This window comes from Notolepis coatsorum (genome assembly GCF_963971535.1).
Source record: "Notolepis coatsorum genome assembly, chromosome: 1".
NCBI lineage: Eukaryota > Metazoa > Chordata > Actinopteri > Aulopiformes > Paralepididae > Notolepis > Notolepis coatsorum.
In genome coordinates this window covers 232,649,329-232,671,747 of record NC_140165.1, presented here as the reverse complement: position 1 = coordinate 232,671,747, position 22,419 = coordinate 232,649,329, and the positions used below count along the sequence as shown (strand labels likewise).

Sequence of the window (22,419 nt, the reverse complement as noted above, 5' to 3'; positions counted from 1 at the left end):
TTCCATTATTAGCCGAACAAGAACATTTTCAGCCTATTGTAATGACCCTGCTGTGTACAAACATATCATTCATTCATGGTTGTTTCAGGGACACCTGTAGTAAGGGGGAGGGGAGAAACAGCCCAGTGCAGACTAGAGTGTGCGGTTGTTAATTTGTTCTGTCGGCTTGTCATCATGCCTTTACAAGCTTCAACGTTTTAATCATCATCTAAATGTGGCAATACAAGCTTGATATTCAACATTAAATGAATTACCATCGGTGTTAAGACTGTTAGTAAGCCAGTGTCAAGTAAAGATATTGAGCATACATTTGTAAAATGGGCAACCCTAGTTTCACCTAGTGGTATGAGACATATTCGTCGTATGGCTGGATGTACCGAAACGTGACGTCTGTACCGCGAAGTCACGGGACGAATACATGCTCAAACTCATTTACTCTCAATAACTGTCAAACTAAATGAATGTGTGCAAAACTGTTTAGTTTTTGGATTATGTGCAAAATAAAATCAGCATCGTTTTTTTTGGTGAAGTGCCCCTTTAAGACAATCTGAGTACAGCCGGTTGGTTGTCTGCTTCCTCACCTCTGGGGAGGACGTGTAGCCGGTGACGACTGGCCCAGGACCAGCGGTACCACCTCTCCCAGAGTCAGAGGAGAACTGGGACCGGCTTGGAGGGGCTGCAGCTGAAACACAATGTTTGCTAGTGAGTGGAAACATCTCCTGCGTACCAGAACACAAGGCAATGAGAGACACTCGCACAGACAGCGGCATATTGTGCTTGTGCATTATTCATGGATGTAGAGTTAGCAACCGTTACAAACACACACACACTAAGCTCAGTTCAAGTGTAGAACCATCATAAAATGTACCGTAATTTTCGCACTATAAGCCACACCTGAATATAAGCCGCAGCAGCTAAATTGAATGATGTGTACATATATAAGCCGCAGGTGTTTTAATGTTTAATTACCATATGTAATTAGCATTGGGACACAATACTGTCGGACAAATAACAAGAATTAACTCATTTATAAGTTGTATTAAGTTGAGCAAATAAGGGAACAGATAAATAACATTTCAATGCAGTCAAAAAAGCAATATTTCGAATTTTACATTTTCGGGTTTAGTCACGTCGAGTCACATAAGCTGCACCGTTATATAAGCCGCAGGGTCGAAAAATGGGGAAAAAAGGCGCGGCTTATAGTACGAAAATTATGGTATTTGTAATAATACACTTCAGGTACGAGTGGATTTACATCATCGCTTAGAACACACGGTTACACACACGGTTACACACAATTCACTCATTTACACAAAGAAACACACACACACACACACTGAGCTCAGTTGATTGATTGAGTTCAAGTGTAGAAACTAGGGATGTCCCGATTACGTTTTTTTGCTCCCGATCCGATCATGTGATTTTGAGTATCTACCGATACCGATATTTCCCGATCCGATCAAATTTTTTTTTAATTTAAAATTAAACTTTGCCAAAACAAACCAATAGTATCCAGCTGCAGAACGGCAGACCAGCCACACTCTCAGGGTGCTTTCACATATAGTTTTGGTGGACTAGGTGCGGTTCTGGTGGTGAAGTTGCAACATTGTTGCATTCATCATTTGGTTCGTCTGCATTCACACAGCAATTTGTCAGGCGCACCAAAACTTTCTGAACAATGTCACACGGTCGAAAATGGTGCGTCTATTGGACAATAGAGAGTGGAAATGTGTGTGTGTGTGGCTGCGAGCCTGTGTGTGCGCGTGTGTGTGTGTGTGTCTGTGTGTGTGGACTGCAAGCCCTCCAGATCAGCGGAGGTGGAGTTTTTTATTTTGACATGGCATTGATCCATTGTTCTATTGAAGCCCATTACCATCCTCTCGCTAAACAACTTGTACACAGCGTTGTTTTTATGAGTGCCCACAAGTAGCTGTTTTATTTGGTCTTCTGCCTATGTGACCAAGTCCAGCGTTTGTGCCGACATGTCTCCATTTTCATTTTCCCGATTTTTCCAGATTGTGAAAGTACAGAATGTAAGCTTTCAAATGATGTGTCATATTTTGAAATCTGAGAATGTTTTGAATATCATATATTCATTTAAATCTTGTAAAACAGTCTGTTGTCTAGAACAATCAAGGGGAGAAAATGCCTCTCAAAGATGTTCACACTTCAGCTAGTTTGGGGGGGGGGGGGGGGGGGGGCGTGGACAACTACCCTCACCTGAATGCGTCCATCGTTAACGTTAATGACTCTCTCTGTGTGAATGCCTTTACCTGGCTCAGTGAATCTGAATCCCAACGCGCAGCTCTATTCAGATGCAAAAATTAAACCCAGCCCCCACCTCTCCTCTGTGGAGAGTACAAACTTGTTTCAAAACAGCCTTTTTTAAACACAGAATTCTTACAATTAGAGTTATTATATCTGTTCGCTGTTATACTAAATATGTTCTTCAACTTTCGAACTGTAGTTGTATATTAAAAAAAATAAAAATAAAAAATGTATTGTGTCTCTCTGTCATTTCACCCTGGCGACTTGTAGGCATCATCACCAGACTGGGTCACATATGTGTACAGTGTGCTTGTTTTGCAGTGAATGCCGCGAGCCTCGGTAATAATAATAATAAGCCGCGTTTTTTCTTCCTTCTACCCAAGATGCACAGTTAGATAGATAGATAGATAGATAGATAGATAGATAGATAGATAGATAGATAGATAGATGCAGTGTGCTTGTTTTGCAGTGAATGCCGCACGCAGTGGTAATAATAATAAGCACTTTGTTCTGAAGGGCCAGATTAACATTGAGAATCTACGTTTTATTGTTTTATATAACTTGTATATTATTTATATATATAAGCTATATCCCTTTAAGCCTCCGTTTGAATCATAGCATTATTCGCTTTCCTCATTGGATAATGCCCTTGACGTCGGCGGCGCCTAGAATCGCGCCCCTGAGACAAGTTCAAAGAAGAGTCTGGACAAGTTGGGACATGCCTGGGGCCAGCGCATTGATTCCAGACAAGAGCTTCGGCTGCGCACTAGAAAGCCCTCTAAGTATATATATTGTGGAAGGCGCGAACAGTAGCTGTTCGGTGAAGTAGCAGTTCGGCGTTCGTGTGTGAAGTAAGAAGTTCGTCTAGCAACCTAATGCAGTAACGTGAAGTTCGTCCGGAGTAATGCAACAGCAGTAGTTGAACCTAGCGTATAGCAGAGTCAAGTTCGACCTAACTTAATGTGAAGTAAAGAGTAGTCATTTAGTGTGAATCGTATTACAGCAGTTCGTTCGGTGTGTAGCATTAACAAGCAGTTCGTTCGTTTAGTAACTAGCGTGAACCTTAGCAAGTGTGTGTGGATTTAAAGTAATTAGTGCCAGCACACGAGGAGGGCCTAGTAGCAGAACTATTGGACATGTGCGCATTGGAACCTACCGCGGCGATATTGTAGAACCATTATTGGTTGGATTATAGTGATTGTGGAAACGTAGTACCGTGGAGAAGAGCATCGTTAATACCCTCGTCGTTTGGATTTAACTACCCTGAAGATTCTACATCGGGCTAGCTTCGTGGACGAAGCTGGCTGGCTATCATCATTGCTATCGGGCATTGGATTACAGCTATTACCTTGCTGCCGAGCACTTGGATTATAAAGACCGGATCCGTATGAGAACCCCTTTTCTTCAAGTGAACAGCCTGAGTATCCGTACATTCTTCCTTCCTCTGGAGCTTACAACTCTGGGAGGATATCACCAGTCTCCAGCTGTACCCTTGTTTTGCCCCCCTATATTGCCATCCCACGCCAGGCGGTGTCTGGTCTAGTATACCTAGCCTAGGAATTATTCATTCCCACTGACTTTGCTACTCTCTGACTTTCTAATATCATTCGCCATAAAAGAGCGACCCAGTAATTACCAGTTGTATCTTCTGCATAATAATAAATACTGTAAATGATATCTCCTTGTCACCGTGCCGTCTATTCTGAGTGTCTGCCATAATTAACTGTACTGTCTGGCAAGTAATAATAATAATAATAATATGTAGTAGTGGTTTAATCTATCACAATCTTTAATACAGTCAGGGTTTTGTAACCCCTCAGTTACACACTTCCTATATTTGGTCCGCGTTTGGTCCGATGAAGCGAACCGAGACCTATGTTTTTGGGCGGACCAGAGTTTGTGTGTTTGGTGTACATTCCATCTATCCCTCCCTCCCTCCTCATCACTCATCTACAGACCCCCCCCCCTCCCTCCCTCCCTCCCTCCCTCATACACAGTCCCTCCCGACTCCTCTCGCTCCAGACCTGGTTCTGGGGAGGTCCCTGCCTCCATCATCAGCCTCTCCCTCCAGGACAGCTTACTGGATCCTCCTGACCCTGCTCCAGAGGCGGTCCCTCTCCCAGCAGACTGCTCCACAGAAGAGCCAGATGTAGAGTGGAGAAGCGTCTCCACAGAGACATCAGAGACAACCGAGGGCTCAGACTCCTCCTGTGGGGCCGTGGCTGACGTGGGCGGCAGCAGAACCCTCACATCATCTGGGCCTAGAGACACAAAACATCATGTTCAGAAAAGACAGTGATGTTTTACCAGGAGGCACTGCTTATGGCACCTTCCAAGTGAACATGCATAATGATTACTACCTTCAATTACAAAATGTTGTGTTCTGTGTGCGAGTATTTTCTAACTGCAATAACTTTCCATGTAATATTCCCCTTGAACAGCCCGACACGTCAAACACAATGTAATATTCCCCTTGAACAGCCCGACACGTCAAACACAATGTAATATTCCCCTTGAACAGCCTGACACATCAAACACAATGTAATATTCCCCTTGAACAGCCTGACACATCAAACACAATGTAATATTCCCCTTGAACAGCCTGACACGTCAAACACAATGTAATATTCCCCTTGAACAGCCTGACACATCAAACACAATGTAATATTCCCCTTGAACAGCCTGACACGTCAAACACAATGTAATATTCCCCTTGAACAGCCTGACACGTCAAACACAATGTAATATTCCCCTTGAACAGCCTGACACATCAAACACAATGCCTCCCAGTAGTCTGCGTAGCCTTTCATGGGTTGAATGTTTTTTTCTTCTTATCACAGTAAATTCTTTTTTATTTTAACTTTTCATTGTTATTCTTTGTTTGTTTTATATGTTTGAAATACATTGTACTGTGTGAACTATTATATGGCTGACCTGTGACCAGGCTATCCGTATCACACACACACACACACACACACACACTAAGCTCAGTTCAAGTGTAGAACCATCATAAAATGTATTTGTAATAATACACTTCAGGTACGAGTGGATTTACATCATCGCTTAGAACACACAAACACACACGGTTACACACAACTCACTCATTTACACAAAGAAACACACACACACACACTGAGCTCAGTTGATTGATTTAGTTCAAGTGTAGAAACCCTCACAAGATGTATTTATAATACACTTCAGGTACAAATAGATTCACATCATTGCTCAGAAACATCAAACACACATGGAAACACAGACAACCTGTGCCTCGTTCTGGTCCCAGACTATGTGGCTCTTTCTTGCTTTCTTACATTCCATCTATCCCTCCCTCCCTCCTCATCACTAATCTACAGACCCCCCCCCCCCCCTCCCTCCCTCATACACAGTCCCTCCCGACTCCTCTCGCTCCAGACCTGGTTCTGGGGAGGTCCCTGCCTCCATCATCAGCCTCTCCCTCCAGGACAGCTTACTGGATCCTCCTGACCCTGCTCCAGAGGCGGTCCCTCTCCCAGCAGACTGCTCCACAGAGGAGCCAGATGTAGAGTGGAGAGGCATCTCCACAGAGACATCAGAGACAACCGAGGGCTCAGACTCCTCCTGTGGGGCCGTGGCTGACGTGGGCGGCAGCAGAACCCTCACATCATCTGGGCCTAGAGACACAAAACATCATGTTCAGAAAAGACAGTGATGTTTTACCAGGAGGCACTGCTTATGGCACCTTCCAAGTGAACATGCATAATGATTACCGTACTACCTTCAATTACACACACACACGCGCGCGCGCGCACACACACACACACACACACACACACACTAAGCTCAGTTCAAGTGTAGAACCATCATAAAATGTATTTGTAATAATACACTTCAGGTACGAATGGATTTACATCATCGCTTAGAACACGCAAAGAAACACACACAGCACTCATTTACACAAAGAAACATATACACAAAGAAACATATACATACACTGAGCTCAGTTCAAGTGTAGAAACCCTCACAAGATGTATTTATAATACACTTCAGGTACAAATAGATTCACATCATTGCTCAGAAACTTCAAACACACATGGAAACACAGACAACCTGTGCCTCGTTCTGGTCCCAGACTATGTGGCTCTTTCTTGCTTTCTTAATTTAATTTTTTTACTGTGTGAACTATTATATGGCTGACCTGTGACCAGGCTGCGTGTATCGCTTCCGCAACGGAATTCGGTTTCCTCGTTCCTCTGATTGGCCGAGACCCCCATGTGACCCGCCCCCCTATCCACCGCGGACGCGCTCGCTTCCTCAATTTATACGCATGGAAGTATTGACTGAATGAATGAAAACTTTATTTAACAGATTGCAGAATGGGTACAATACAGTACGGCTCAATACACACAATTGTTAAGGGGATGCAGACCTGAGAAAGACGTTTGTCTTGTTTACATCAGGGTCCCCCATTTTCAATTCATATAGAACGACGCGATATTTTATTTGTTTGTCATGACAAACCAATTACATAATCCAACATATGTGTAAAGGCACAACATATTCCAGTTAACTATCTTTTTTTATCCATTTTTACTCCCATTTTCTATATTTTCTCCCATCCCAATTTTGTATCATCCAATTCAACCCTCCCCTGTCACGAACGCTGTTTCTTGCCTCCCACAAGCCGGCTGCAATGTGGACTAAGTCATACATAGCACAAGTCCCCTCCGGTACTTGAGGTAACAGCAGTCGCATCTTTTCACCTGCGCAGCTCGATCTCTCAGTGGCGAGGAGTAACGCGTGGGAGGCTCACGCTGCCCCCGACACTTCCTGATTCTACTGCGCAGGCGCACCAACCGACCTGTAGGAGTCGCTGTCCACAACGCCCGATCCCCACCCATCAGTTTCCCACCCCCTAATACGGCCAATGTGTATTAGTACGGACGACCAGCAAATGAAAGCAAATGTGGAGCGCTGGGCTCGAACAGGCAAGCCCAGCGTCTCCAGATTTCGTGGCAAGCGCCTTGCCCACTACGCCACGTAGCCGCCCAACAAGTTACAACGGTATCTTTTTTTAATGATTTGTTACAGCGCAATCAATACTTCCATGCATTCGGGACCTCCATGTTTGGGGGTATTCATCAGACAAATCGGATGCAGGGATTCGGCTCCCATCAGGCGGGCAAGAACTGCAGGTTTTCAGCCTCTCCCCTCTCTCCTGGAGCTTAAGGGGGAGCTTAGTATTCGTGCCGCGGAGGAGGTGGCTACAACATCAACACACAGTGACTACATGCAGTCACTGTGTGTTGGCGTAGCCAGCGGGTAAATCGTGATTTTTTTGTTTTGTTTGTCATGACAAACCAATTACATAATCCAACATATATGTAAAGGCACAACATATTCCAGTTAACGGTATATTTTTTTAATGATTTGTTATGGCGTAGTCGTTCTATATGAATTGAAAATAGGGGACCCTGATGTAAACAAGACAAACGTCTTTCGCAGGTCTGCATCCCCTTAACAATTGTGTGTATTGAGCCGTACTGTATTGTACCCATTCTGCAATCTGTTAAATAAAGTTTTCATTCATTCATTCATTTAGTCAATATTTCCATGCATATAAATTGAGGAAGCGAGCGCGTCCGCGCGCGGCAGAGCGGTGGATAGGGGGGCGGGTCACGTGGGGGTCGCGGCCAATCAGAGGAACGAGGAAACCGAATTCCGTTGCGGAAGCGATACACGCGACCAGTTTATCTGTATTATATTGTAGTGTGTGAACTATTATATGGCTGACCTGTGATCAGGCTATCTGTATTATATTGTAGTGTGTGAACTATTATATGGCTGACCTGTGATCAGGCTATCTGTATTATATTGTAGTGTGTGAACTATTATATGGCTGACCTGTGATCAGGCTATCTGTATTATATTGTAGTGTGTGAACTATTATATGGCCGACCTGTGACCAGGCTGGCATTAGTCGGCGTCTCCACTTCCTGTATAGCACTGAGTTCATGTTGTGCTGACATCATCATCTCCATGAAGCCCAGTCTGACCCGGGCTACTGGGGGCTTTGGTGGGAGGTGGTGGTCTGGGCGGGGGGGTACTGGTGCTGGTGGGGCAGGCCCAGTTAAAGTGTCACTCTGTGGTGGGGTGGAGTCTTCAGAACGGCAAGGGAAAAAAAGGATTTATGATGAAATCAGAAATTCAACAAGTAAAATGTAAGACCTTTTTAACCCTTTCACTACCACACTACAGAAGGTTAACCCTTTACTATCACACTAACCGTCTGTAGTGTGATAGTAAAGGGTTAATTTTTTTTTTTTTTATCTACCTTTTCTCCCCATTTTCTATTTTTCTCCCTTCCCCAATTTCGTATTGTCCAATTCTACCCTCCCATGTCTCGAACGTTGTTAGGCCATGCCTCCCACAAGCCGGCTGCAATGTGGACGAAGCCTTGCATCACGTGTCCCCTCCGGTACTCGAGGAGGCAGCCGTCGCATCTTTTCACCTGCACAGCGCGATCTCTCAGCGTCGGGGGTCTGCGTGGGAGGGACACGCCGCCCTCGTCGCTTCCTGATTCTACTGCACAGGCGCACCAACCGACCTGTAGGAGTCGCTGTCCACAACGTCCGATCCCCATCCACCAGCTTCCCACCCCTAATACTGCCAATTGTATTAGTATGAACGACCAGCCAAGCTGGTAACAACGCTGAGAGCTGGGCTCGAACCCAGCGTATCCTGCGTTGGTGGCGAGTGCCTTGCCCACTGCACCACCTAGCCGCCCCAAGGGTTAACCTTCTGTAGTGTGGCAGTGAAAGGGTTAGCCCTTTGTCACGTGGCAGTGAAAGGGTTAACCTTCTGTATGGTCGCAGTGAAAGGGCTACCACTTAGAGCTAAATTCACGACCATACTAGCTAAATAAAACAAAAAACATAGCAACATTGAACTGGCGGCTGCACAATTTAAATTAATGTACATTCCATACAAGCTCTCGCCAGACACACCAAGCTCCCGGTAGCCCCGCAAAACTTGAATACAAAAACATTACATATATTTTATATTATTTTCCCCAAAAATGTAATACCTGTGCAAATGAGTTTTAAGAACTTTTAATACCATTTAAGGCCTTAAATTGAGAAATGTACTTTTTAATACACTGCAGATACCCTGTAGACATTAAAACGAGGGGAACCAGTTCACCTCTACAGAATGATGCTGACAGCCTGTCGTACCTCTGCTCAACAGCGGTTGCTCTACACGGTCATCCTGTAGAGAGGATAAAGTGCCTTCGTTGGAGTCCTCTATGGCTCTCAGGAGGGATGCCAGCAGGCGGAGACGGAGCTCACCGGTGTCTTGTGACATCATCGCTTCATCAGCGACCTCCGAGGCAGGCTGTGGGGGAATGAAAAGCATAGAGACATTGAAAAATGTCATTCAGCCATTTTTCTACCAATAGTGGTCATTATTGGCCTATCTGAAGCCCTGCCCTCTTTTCTTAATCCTCCAATCACAACGGTTGCTTTGTCCGAGGGAAGAGACAGTTGTGATTGGAGGATCAAAAAAGAGTAGGGGTGTAACGGTACGTATATTCATCCCGCGACTTCATGGTACAGACGTCACGGTTCGGTACATCCAGCCATGCGACGAATACGTCTCATAAGACACTAGGATTGCACATTTTACAAATTAATGCTCAATATCTTTACTTGACTTTACACTGGCTTATTTTTATCTTTAACATTGGATATTAACACATTGGGCGCCAGACCCGAGATTTCTCGGGTTATCTCGCCAGCGGTTGACCGCCAAAACCAGAGATTTCTCAGGTTTTCATAGTTTTTTCTTTTATTCTATTTTTTTATTCTATGCAGTGTCACTGACCTCTGTGTTACCATAGGAAATCATTCTGAGATCCCAAAAGTGCAATACCGGCCGCATCCTGCTAGGTGGCAGTATCGCCCACCCTTTGAAACCTTATTTCACACTGTGTGTCATATCTAATCTTGTCCGGGTGGAGAATTTAGACCAAGCCAAGTAAGTCGCTTCATCCGATCAATTCGAAACGCGTTGAGCACACGATCAAAGCATCAAAAAACGACCCCCCCCCCCCTTTCATGCATTCATGATGAAACATAATACCCATTATATACCTTTGATTTGGAAATAGTGGCGTGTCCAGACGAGCAACGCAAACGCTTTTAGCAAAATTCACATATCGCTCTGTAACACAGTTACCAGGAATTTGCCATGATAACTCTGAAACTATACAATATTCACCACGGTATAACACGCAAGCGTATACATGAAAAATTCATTATTTTTCACATGTTTAACGATGGATAGTTACTGTCAAATGAGCCATAGTATTGTCTCCATAGCTGTAATATAGAATATAGATATAGCCCTGCAAACACCGCAACGCACAGTGAAAATCCCTATATTTTACAGCAGTGGCACACCGAGTACAAGGATGACTAACACGGCTGGCGTTCAAAGTGTTAAGCTTGTATTGCCAAATTTTTATTAAAACGTTGAAGCTTGACAGAACAAATTAACAACCTTGCAGTCCACTGGGCTGTTTCTCCCCTCACTACAGGTGTCCCTGAAACAAAACCATAAATTAATGATTTGTTTGCAACACAGCAGGGTCATTACAATAGGCTGAAAATGTTCAGCCCAATAATGTTAACCAATGGAAAGATACACACACACACCAACTTTCTCCCGCAGACTTTCAGTCACAGCTGATCCGAGAAAAAAAAGGCTAACGCACTACATACTTTTCCCGGATTGATCATCTGAGCTAGTGCACTGCAACCCTGCCCAAGCCCGACGGGGCCTTACCCGACCCGACGGGTTCGGGCTGGGTAGGGCTTTATTTTTAAATAAATAATTCGGGCTCGGCCGGGCCAGGCACCGCCGTTTTAAATTTAAAAAAAAAAATTATTGCGCTTTTATATATATATATATATATATAACTAGGGTTATAAGATAACCTTCGTTTTCCTTAAGATTTGTTTTCTCTTTTGCGCAAGCTGTCATCAGATAAACATTTGGATGTAATTACCGCAGCGTGCAGAGAGAACTCAGAGGAGAACTCGAGGGAGAACAGTGATGACCCTCAGGTGGATTGATGAACAAATGAACCGAACCGAAGTGGCATTGGTTGTGTTGGAACATAGCCAGTTGGCGAACGTTTTAATTTGTTCTTGGATGTATGTAGCCGGTTGGCGAAGTTTTGTTAACGTTGTTCAACGCGTTGCTGACGTCAACAGCGAAGTGGTGAGTCTGATGTTTATTATTTGCTGGGTGCTGCTGCCCTGTTTTGTTGTGCTTTCATTATGTTGCTCTGCTCGAAATCTGATTTCTGTTTTCTGTTTGTTTGTATAGTGACTGAGTAGGCTATTGTGTCGTGTGTGTGTGTGTGTCAAAGAAGATTCTATAGCCTTCAATACGTTTTACGAGGCTGTCTAATAAGCGAGCACTGGGACGGCATTCTAATAAGAGCGAAACAGGCTATGTATGTAAATGCTTCTTAGTTTTCAGCGTGATATGCGTTATTTAGGCAGACCTATTGGACATTTTCGTTTTTGTTTATTTATTAAGTTAATATATAAAGTGTTTAGAATATTTAAAACAAAAAATTATTTAATATTAGACTATATAATAGAATTTGCGAATCAGGCTATAGAAAACTATTAGTTTTCAGCGTGATATGTGTTATTTAGTTAGACCTATTGGACATTTTCGTTTTTGTTTATTTATTAAGTTCATATAAAACAGTGTTTCGAATAATAATGAGGTTAATTTTTTTCTAATAATTATTTTCGGGTTTTCACGCGGGCTAGGGCTTAAAATATTATTTACAGTCGGGCTTATTTTCGGGCAGGGCCTGAAGTTCACGGGCTCGGGCTGGGCACGGGCTTTATTTCAAGGCCCTTGCAGACCACTAATCTGAGCTCCTCTTCAGTTGAGCTGCTGGCCTGCTGCAGTGTTTAAATCCAAAATATTGATAAATCCTCTGCCATTGTGTAACATGTCATCGCTTCTCTAGAGCATTCTTTCTCTGCTTCATGTGAAGTTAAATCTACTCTAGAAGTGAAACTGAAACTAAGGCTGCGGTTACACTAGGGCCATTTCATTTCGCTTTTCAGAACGCTGCGTATTAAGTTAAGTTAAGTTAGACATCGTTTTGTCTCGTCTACTATATACATGTAGTACAATGCCAAAGCAGTAGGTGGCGATGTAGTTCAAACATGAAGGTCATTTTCAACCAATCAAAAAGGTTGCACGTGCCACTACACTTCCTGCTAAAAAACCGTCCACCATCTTTAAATACCTCGCGTGAGCCATTTAGCCAACGTAGCATTAATTTTTCAGCAAGACAACAAAGTGCAATAAACAAAAACGGATACATTCACTGTGTTCTGCCTCTCATTTGTTGATGAAACAAAACCAACATCAACACAATTTACCACCAAGAGCGGATAGTTTAGTCTCACAAAAAGATCTCAGATGTTGTTAGCTACATGCCAATGTGAATGGCATTCTCCATGTATATAGTTAGCATCGAGGCTATTAACGTAGTAACGTTAATGCTAGTAGAAATGGATGAAAACTTTATTTAACAGATTGCAGAATGGGTACAATACAATACGGCTCAATACACACAATTGTTAAGGGTATGCAGACTGTTGTAGTTTGGACTGGGCTCCTTATAACAATAACTTGACAACACGTTGGTAGCCGCAGCTACTTGGGACAGCTCTGCTGTAAACACTGAAAATAACCCTGCGTGTTACACATGAATAAGCAATCTGAGGAGGCCGCAGCTGATATCCTGTATAGCCTCCCCATATGGCCGGTTGGTGTCGGGAGACAGCAAATTATATTAATTATTAGGGGTGGGGGAAAAAATCGATACGTAGTAGTATCGCGATACTTTGCGTGGCGATACTGTATCGATACAGGGACGCCAAGTATCGATATTTAATTATTCATAAATGCCAAAGCAATAGGTGGCGATGTAATTCAAACATGAAGGCCATTTCAACCAATCAGAAGGGTTGAACGCGTCACTACGTTATCATTGCGCTACACAGGGGAACGTCCAAAAACAGAAACCCGCCATCTTTAAATTGCCTCGCTTGAACATGAACATTAGCATTCATTATTTGTTTGCAGCAAGAACAAAGTGCAATAAACAAAAAAGGATACATTCACTGTGTGTTCTGCCTCATTTGTTGATGAAACAAAACCAACATCAACACAATTTACCACCAAGAGCGGAGAGTTTAGCCTCACAAAAAGATCGCTGATTTTGTTAGCTTGCGTGCTAATGTGATTGGGATTTACCATTATAATAGTTAGCATTGCGGCTAGCGTACATAGCATACAAAGAATGGATGAAAACTTTATTTAACAGATTGCAGAATGGGTACAATACAATACGGCTCAATACAAACAATTGTTAACACTTTGAATGCCCATAACGAGATTTCTCGGGTTATCAGCCCGCGGGTTGAATGCCCATCACGAGAATTCTCGTTTAATTTTTTTTATTAGCGATCTGAATTCATATTTCATCAACCGAGTCTACCACCAGGCGCTCAGATGTGAAAAAAGCGCCCCCTATCGTCTCCCAGATGGCAACGCACCCTTTTGGATTGGACTCAATGAAAATGGACGAGAAAAAAAAAACTCCGGAATCCAGACCCATCAGACCCATCCGATCAGACCCATCTGAGCTGCCTGCACACACAGTATACGAGTCTACCACCAGGCGCTCAGATGTGAAAAAAGCGCCCCCTATCGTCTCGCAGATGGCAACGCACCCTTTTGGATTGGACTCAATGAAAATGGACGAGAAAAAAAAAACTCCGGAATCCAGACCCATCAGACCCATCCGATCAGACCCATCTGAGCTGCCTGCACACACAGTATATATGTTTCCCTGTCTAACCCTTCTGTCTGCTTCTCCCATCTGCTTTCCCCATCAAACAGGACAGGTTGTATCAGCCACCAAGTGAACCAACTTGGCATCCTCTGTCCATTCTGTTATACATATTTGTTGTTTAATTCGATTATTATTTGTTTAGATAGGATTAAATAAATTAATTCTTTGTTAAATTGTCATCACGTGTGTTGACTCCCTTTATATGATAACCTCATGGAATCTCATGGAACCTCATGGAAAAAAGATTTGGCCGATGTTATACATACAATTACATACAATTATACATACAATTGTTAAGGGGATGCAGACCAGAGAAAGACTTTCGTCTTGTTTACATCAGGGTCCCCCTGTTTACATCAGTAATCATCGGTAACATTTAGAATTTATTTAAAGGTCCTCCTCCTTATATACAAAGTATAAACATTGCGATCATCTACTATTGAAGGTTCCAAGCCACAGTCTAAAGAAAATCAGGGATGCAGCCTTTGCTAACTATGCACCAAAGTTATGGAACACACTACCTATGGACATTAGGGAAGCTAGATCTCTTAATATTTTCAGAAATAAGCTAAAAACGTACCTCTTCACCATAGCCTTCTAATACACCCCGCTGTTGATTGTACTGTAGCACTATTTTACTCTGGCCATTCTATTGCATAATTTTACTATCTATTCTACTATTCTATTATTGCACTGTATTATTGGTGTGCAAACCAGTCAACTTACAAAAAAGAGCCTGTTGGAGGATTTCAACAAGATAAATGCGACAAATGCAATACACATTAAGGCAACAGCTGTAATTGAGATTTGAGTTCTTTTTAAAAATCGATTTACTAAAAGTGTAGAGATAACTAGGTAGGTTGTGTACAATGTTCAGTGTGTGTGTTTTCGTCTTGTTTACATCAGGGTCCCCCATTTTCAATTCATCATCCATCCATGTGGGCTTATTATGGGCTAGACGGTAAACACATAAACACATGAGTTTAACCCCATAGCAGTGTCTAATTCAGATATGTGAGCTTTAAAATGCAGCCTAAATAACCACTGCCAAATAATGTAAAGAATGTAACGCTTGATTGTTTAGAATAGAATATAAATACCTTTATTATCCCGAGGGAAATTTGACACTGCAAATCGCTTAAAGGGGAACTATCTTATAAATGGCCTTTTTGAGTGTTTAGCATTGTTTCCTAGCTATGTGAACTTATATTAATATGATCTATGTCTCAAAATTCTCATATTGGCGCATTCTTCCAATTCTCCTCTCACAATATTCACCCTCACTGAACTGAGTCATTTGAAAATGTGCGCGATATGTGATGTCAGAGAGACACCGCTGCATGTTAATGTTCAGGCGACGACGCCGCTGCGCAGTGGTTTAGGAGCCCAGGCTCAAAACGGCTCGAGATCTTGAGGTAGAAAAATGCTGTTTTTGAGGACTTGATTAGAAATACAAAACAATGAATAAAAAAAATATATATATTACAGAGGTGTTCCATAGACTCACAGGAATTGTGTAAAAGTGCCCAAATAGTGAAAGAAATAGTAAAATAGTTCCCCTTTAATAAACTTTTCAATCAATCAATCAATCCAGAGTGTTATGCACCTATAAATAAAAGACCGCTTTAAAGCAGTTCTAGGACGAGGGAGTACAAACTGACCATTTCTTCTTTCCATTTCTTAACGATGGAGTTACATGAATTTAAAATAAGCTTTGGGTTACAAGACAACCCATGCCTCGATCCAAACACCATGCTTTTTGTCTTAGAGATGTTCAGTACAAGCCTGTTAGCTACTATCCAATCATTCACATCATTAAGTTCTCTGCTCAGGACTTCATTAAGCATACCATTTGATGGAGAAGCAAGGTGGAATGCTTGTATCAAGGTGATGCTCCCAGTTAGCATACCAAGTGATCAATTGCATATTTGCATCTCGTTACGTTAGTCATAGCCTATTCTTCATAGGCTACTGTTGTTTGACAAAAGACACTCATTAGCGCCACTCGACTCCTATACAACCAAATAAGTAGTATGCTATTCATTCAGTTGTCTGTGTCAATGTCTGTCAATAGGTAGTACTACTATTCATTCAGTTTCTCATAGAAACGTGTCACTCTAGTTGAGCCCCCGATCGACGATATCCGTTGAGTTCATTGTGTGTGTCTGTGTGCGTGCCGGGGGGGGGGGGGGGGGGGGGGGGGGGGGCGTGAACCGACTCATTGCCAGACGTGAGCGATTCGACTCACGCTCACGGCAATGAATCGGCTCTTATGAACGAGTCGCTCATGACCGACCCATCACTAGTGATGATGTCACGTTCGAAAATGTAAACACAGGAAGTGTTAACATGGCGCTGGAGACTGAATGCTGATATAAAATGAATAAATATGAAGTTATATTTGAACCTCTGTTGTCAAGCCTCGTCAATATAACCCACCCCATTTTATCACGAATGGATGGTGTTGTAGAGTTTGCTTTTGAGCGTTTCCCAGGGCTAACGCTAAGCTAACGGTTAACGCTAGTTAGCTTAGCCTAGTCTAGTATAGCCTGTAGCACTTTCTTTTCAGCAAAGAACGTGCAATAAACAAAACGGATACATTCACTGTGTGTTCTGCCTGTCATTTGTTGATGAAACAAAACTAACATCAACACAAGTGACCACCAAGAGCGGATAGTTTAGTCTCAAAAAAGATCAGTGACTTTTGTTAGCTACATTGTTAGCTGCATGCTAACGTGAATGGAAGATGCCATTATAACAGTATAGCATTGTGGCTAGAAGCTAACGTTAGCTCACGCTAGTTAGCCAGCACCAAACTGATGATATCGGGAGCCATTAGTAGCTAGATAACATTAGAGACAACACCGTGTGTATTAAACAACGGTGAATAGATGACTGGGCCATTTATTTAATGCTTGTTAAGATTGAAAGAGGAGCTCTGATCTAACAGGGTCTGATAGCTAGCCAGCTGCTCATGCAATCGCCGAATCGGTAATGCTAGCAGAATGAATGGATGTAAACTTTATTTAACATATTGCATATGGGTACAATACAATACGGCTCAATACAAACAATTGTTAAGGGAATGCAGACTCTGAACTCTCAAATTGCCCATAAATATCGTTTTTGTGGGTATTCTCCAGTTGTTGCTGTGTGTGGTGTTATCTGCCCAAAATTCAAGCAAGCATGACAGTAATGACGTTGTGTGTGTCACGCCCCCCCGCACCCACACGGCGCGATTCCGAGACCACCTAATCCAACTGATCCCGTTCAGCGGGGGGTGAAACGAATCAGCGCCGTTTCGCATCGCAAAAGGGGTGAGTGAGAACACTCCCCCCCGTTCTCGGGAGCAGTGATTCGATCGTTGTATGTCCGATACTGATCTATTGTATATATATATTATTATATTACATATAATAGCTTTTTTCTGCTTATGTCTAAAGTAAATCTAATTGTTTAAAAAATGTAATTATATAAATTATAATATATGAACAGCAAATGTTCTGCAGTGAACTTCTAAAACATTTGGTGCCAAAGACTAAATGTTGTCCCGTCAGGCCGTCACTCACCTGTGCATCAGTGTTAATCAGAGCCTGCAGCGCCTCCCTCTGCCTCCTCATCTGCTCCCTCTCCTCCTCCTGTCTCCGCCTCGCCTCCTCCTGCTCCCTCTGCTGCTGTGCCATTGCCCCCCTCTGCTCCTGCACCCGCTTATAAACCTCCTGCAGCTCTTGCTTCTGCCGGTCCATATCCTCCCGAGGAGAGTCTTGCAGGAAAAGCCCAGGCTCAAACGAGGCCTGCCCTGGTAGGGAAAGCATGCTTGGCCTAGCGGCTGGGATTGGATCAGAGCGTGGTGGGGGTGGGATAGTGGAGGTAGCTTCGGTTGTTAACGGTCTGTAGAGCGGGTGGTCCACAGTGACCGAAGGGGGTCGCAGTCTCTCGGGAAGGTGGTCCGTGACTCTCTCCATTATACTACCAGTCAGCCAGGCTGCGACTGCTGCTCTTTGGTCTCTAGGGCTCTCTGTAGAGGACTCCAGTTGCACTGGCGGGGCTCTGGAGTCAATACCTAAGCTTGCTCTTGAACTCAAACCAGAACTAGGGTGAGAGGGAGGTTGAGCCAAAATGGCCATGTTTCTGGTAGGGGCTGAGGATTGTACATTAGCTTCAGGGATATGGGCTGGCATTGCAGAACCAGTGGGGAGCTGTAGAGGGTGCACTGGGGGTACATCCACCCCAGCTGAACGAAGAGGGTGACCTAGGGGTGCAGCCACTCGAGCAGAAAGTAGAGGGTGACCTAGAGGTACAGCCACCCCAGCTGAACGAAGAGGGTGACCTAGGGGTGCAGCCACTCCAGCAGAATGTAGAGGGTGACCTAGGGGTGCAGTCACTCCAGCTGAATGTAGAGGGTGACCTAGGGGTGCAGTCACTCCAGCAGAATGTAGAGAGGGACCTAGGGGTGCAGTCACTCCAGCTGAACGAAGAGGGTGACCTAGGGGTGCAGTCACTCCAGCAGAATGTAGAGGGTGACCTAGGGGTGCAGTCACTCCAGCTGAATGTAGAGAGTGACCTAGGGGTGCAGTCACTCCAGCTGAACGAAGAGGGTGACCTAGGGGTGCAGTCACTCCAGCAGAATGTAGAGGGTGACCTAGGGGTGCAGTCACTCCAGCAGAATGTAGAGGGTGACCTAGGGGTGCAGTCACTCCAGCTGAACGAAGAGGGTGACCTAGGGGTGCAGTCACTCCAGCTGAACGAAGAGGGTGACCTATGGGTGCAGCCACACCAGCAGAATGTAGAGGGTGACCTATGGGTGCAGCCACACCAGCAGAATGTAGAGGGTGACCTAGGGGTGCAGCCACTCCAGCTGAATGTAGAGGGTGACCTAGGGGTGCAGCCACTCCAGCTGAATGTAGAGGGTGACCTAGGGGTGCAGTCACTCCAGCAGAATGTAGAGGGTGACCTAGGGGTGCAGCCACTCCAGCTGAACGAAGAGGGTGACCTAGGGGTGCAGCCACCCCAGCAGAATGTAGAGGAGGGGGCACAGCAGGGGACGGTGCCGATGTTGCAGTCAGGTTGTAACGGATGTGAAGAGCCCGTTGGTATTCCTCCAGACGCCTGCGAGCTGCTTCCACTGACCTATGGTGGAGTCTAAAACACACAGTACACAAGATAAATGAAAAACATGTCAAATTGCTTGTGAACACCGTTAAGAGTTGTGGAATAGGAGAGGGGAACGGGAAGCTGCGGAAGGTCAGACTACTCAAGAATTACCAGATAATATGGGCAGGGGTAGGGAAAGGAGTGAAATAACCTCATTGATGGCGTCCTTCCACAGCCGTGCTGGAGAGTTTTCTTTTTGTGTTTTTTAGTTCTTTCTTTGCTTCTTTTTATCTAAATATTTGTGCATAATACAGATAGGTCTGATTGATACTATTGCTGTGTTTTTTTTGTTTTTCTTTCCCAGTAGCATCTATGCTGTATGTTTGGATGTTTTGCAGATGTGTCTTCAAAAACCTCAATGTGGGGGGGCTGGGGTGGGTATGAAGGAGGGGAAGGGGAAATGAAAGGGGAAGAAAAGATGAAAAGATGGAGAATGTATAATACTGACGAATGTAAATGTACATACTACTTTTCCTGTAATAAAGAAATTAAACAAAAAAAAAGAGTTGTGGAATAAATAAAGTTATTCAACTTCGGCTGCTTTCCACCACACATGCATAATGATTAGGGTTGGGCACCGAGAACCGGTTCTAATAGGATAATTTTTTTTTTTTTTTTAATGAATACCCTAGTAACAGTACAGCAACCAAATTAAACGATCAAGTCAACTGACAATGTGAATAGTATGAAAAAAATAAAGGATTTTTCAAAAAAATATTTAATCTCCTGCGAAATAAGCTGTGACCTGTTTTGACCTGCACCTCAAAGAATCGGAATCGAGAATCGTTTAGAACAGGAATTGAAATGGAGAATCGGAATCGATCAAATCCAAACGATGCCCAACCCTAATAATGATTACTACCTTCTATTACAGAATGTTGTGTTCTGCATGTGGGATTGATACAATCACAGCTGCCCAAAACATATTGTAATTGAGTATTTTCTTGCAATAACTTTCCATGTAATATTCCCCTTGAACAGCCTGACATATCAAACACAATGTAATATTCCCCTTGAACAGCCTGACACGTCAAACACAATGTAATATTCCCCTTGAACAGCCTGACACGTCAATCAAACACAATGTATTATTCCCCTTGAACAGCCTGACACGTCAAACACAATGTAATATTCCCCTTGAACAGCCTGACACATCAAATACAATGCCTCACAGTAGTCTGCGTAGCCTTTCATGGGTTGAATGCGTTTTTTTCTTTCACAGTAAATTATTTTTGTATTTTAACTTTTCATTGTTATTCTTTGAAATACACTGTACTGTGAACTATTATGGGCTGACCTGTGACCAGACTCTGTATTACACACACACACACACACACACAGTAAGCTCAGTGATTGATTGAAGATCTACACAGAAGTGTAGAAGCATCATAAAATGTATTTGTAATAATAATACACCTCAGGTACGAATGGATTTACATCATCGCTTAGAACACGCAAACAGTTACACACACACACACACACAAATAACTCATTTACACAAAGAGACACACAAAACATATACATACACTGAGCTCAGTTCAAGTGTAGAAACCCTCACAAGATGTATTTATAATACACTTCAGGCACAAATAGATTCACATCATTGCTCAGAAACTTCAAACACACATGGAAACACAGACAACCTGTGCCTCGTTCTGGTCCCAGACTATGTGGCTCTTTCTTGCTTTCTTACATTTTTTACTGTGTGAACTATTATATGGCTGACCTGTGACCCAATCTGCATTACATTGTACCTGTGACCAGGCTGGCATTAGCTGGTGTCTCCACTGTTGTTTGTTGGTGTTGTGGAATAAAATGTACATACAATTGGAAAGTGTCTTGGTGAATCCCAACACTAATCTAGAGATGTGATCAGGGTTTCCGTTAGAAAAAATTGTTGCCGGCCTCAGTGTCCGGTAGATTTCAATCTACCGGTCAAATGAGAGAAATTCCGGTCAGAGTTTATTGAGCTTAAAAACAATTGATAGGCAGGCTATATAAAGAATGACATCCTCAAGGCATGTAGATTTATAATATTTTAACTTAAAACTAGGCTACTTTTGCGTATACAGTCATTATATTCCAAATAAAATAAGTCCTGAGACTCCGTGCTGCTGCTGACTTTAAATCAAATAGGTGTCTGTGGGCAGTCGGCCCGACATTAATAAACAGCAGTCTGTTATAATCACATTTTTATGAGCTAACGAATTCCGTTATATTGGACATTTGTATTAATTATATCAAGCGAAGAAGTGAGAAATTTGGCAGAGAGAGACGGCAACATTATCGTGGGTTTGCGTGATGAATCTCCACCTCCCAACGACTTATTTGCGAGAGTATGCCGCTGCAGAGCCGCAGATTCAGCTGTTTTCAGGCCCCCCACCCAACAGCTGAATTGCCAATGGCTGAATTGGAGTATTGCACTGTGCCGGCACAGCTGGTGGGTTCTGTGGCTCTGCAGCTGCATGCACTCGCAAACCCAGCACTAAGCTCTCGCTGACAACGTCGTTGTCATTATTAGACCTGCTTGGTGAAGCAACGATGAAACAAATGTAATGATTGTTTCGTTCATCGCATAGGCTATTTAATTTTAGCCTATTTTAATACAATTCAAATAATCAAATTGTGCTTCGAGGGAATTATTTTCACCAGACATTATGACCGGAGAGATTAAATATGTCGGACTTCAACAGATTTTGCCGGTCAAATACCGGCTAACGGAAACCCTGGATGTGATTGCTAAACCCAGTGCATACGCACATAGCAGAGATGAACTTCATTACACACCTGTTCTGTTCCATCAGTCTCTGCTGGTACTCTCTTATTCTTCTGGTGTGGTCATCTTCATCTGCTGCAGCCACTGGCTGCTAGAACAACAGGCTTAGGTCAGAGAGGCAATTGTGAAGTTTCAAGTTTGTTTATAATTATCACAATAAAATACACATACTTTATGGTGAAATGCTTGGTTCTGTATGAGCCCCTGAGAGTGTGCTTCATACCAAAAAAAAAGTAAGAAAGTAAGTAAAGAGGAATATACAATATACAGTACAATATACAATCTA

At 43.3% G+C, this 22,419-nt stretch overlaps 1 protein-coding gene across 2 annotated transcripts in view; it reads right to left on the bottom strand.

The window, feature by feature from the left end:
* The window catches only part of cep295 (centrosomal protein 295), a 69,200-nt gene that overhangs the window by 28,255 nt on the left and 18,526 nt on the right, over window positions 1-22,419 (bottom strand). For both annotated transcript variants that reach the window (XM_084336030.1, XM_084336031.1), the window contains 7 exons: window positions 22,145-22,221; window positions 17,773-19,345; window positions 9,480-9,639; window positions 8,204-8,404; window positions 5,682-5,918; window positions 4,293-4,529; window positions 582-682 (listed from right to left, as the gene is read on the bottom strand). In XM_084336030.1, the coding sequence (XP_084192156.1) occupies window positions 582-682; window positions 4,293-4,529; window positions 5,682-5,918; window positions 8,204-8,404; window positions 9,480-9,639; window positions 17,773-19,345; window positions 22,145-22,221 (2,586 nt within the window). The remainder of the gene's footprint in view (window positions 1-581; window positions 683-4,292; window positions 4,530-5,681; window positions 5,919-8,203; window positions 8,405-9,479; window positions 9,640-17,772; window positions 19,346-22,144; window positions 22,222-22,419) is intronic.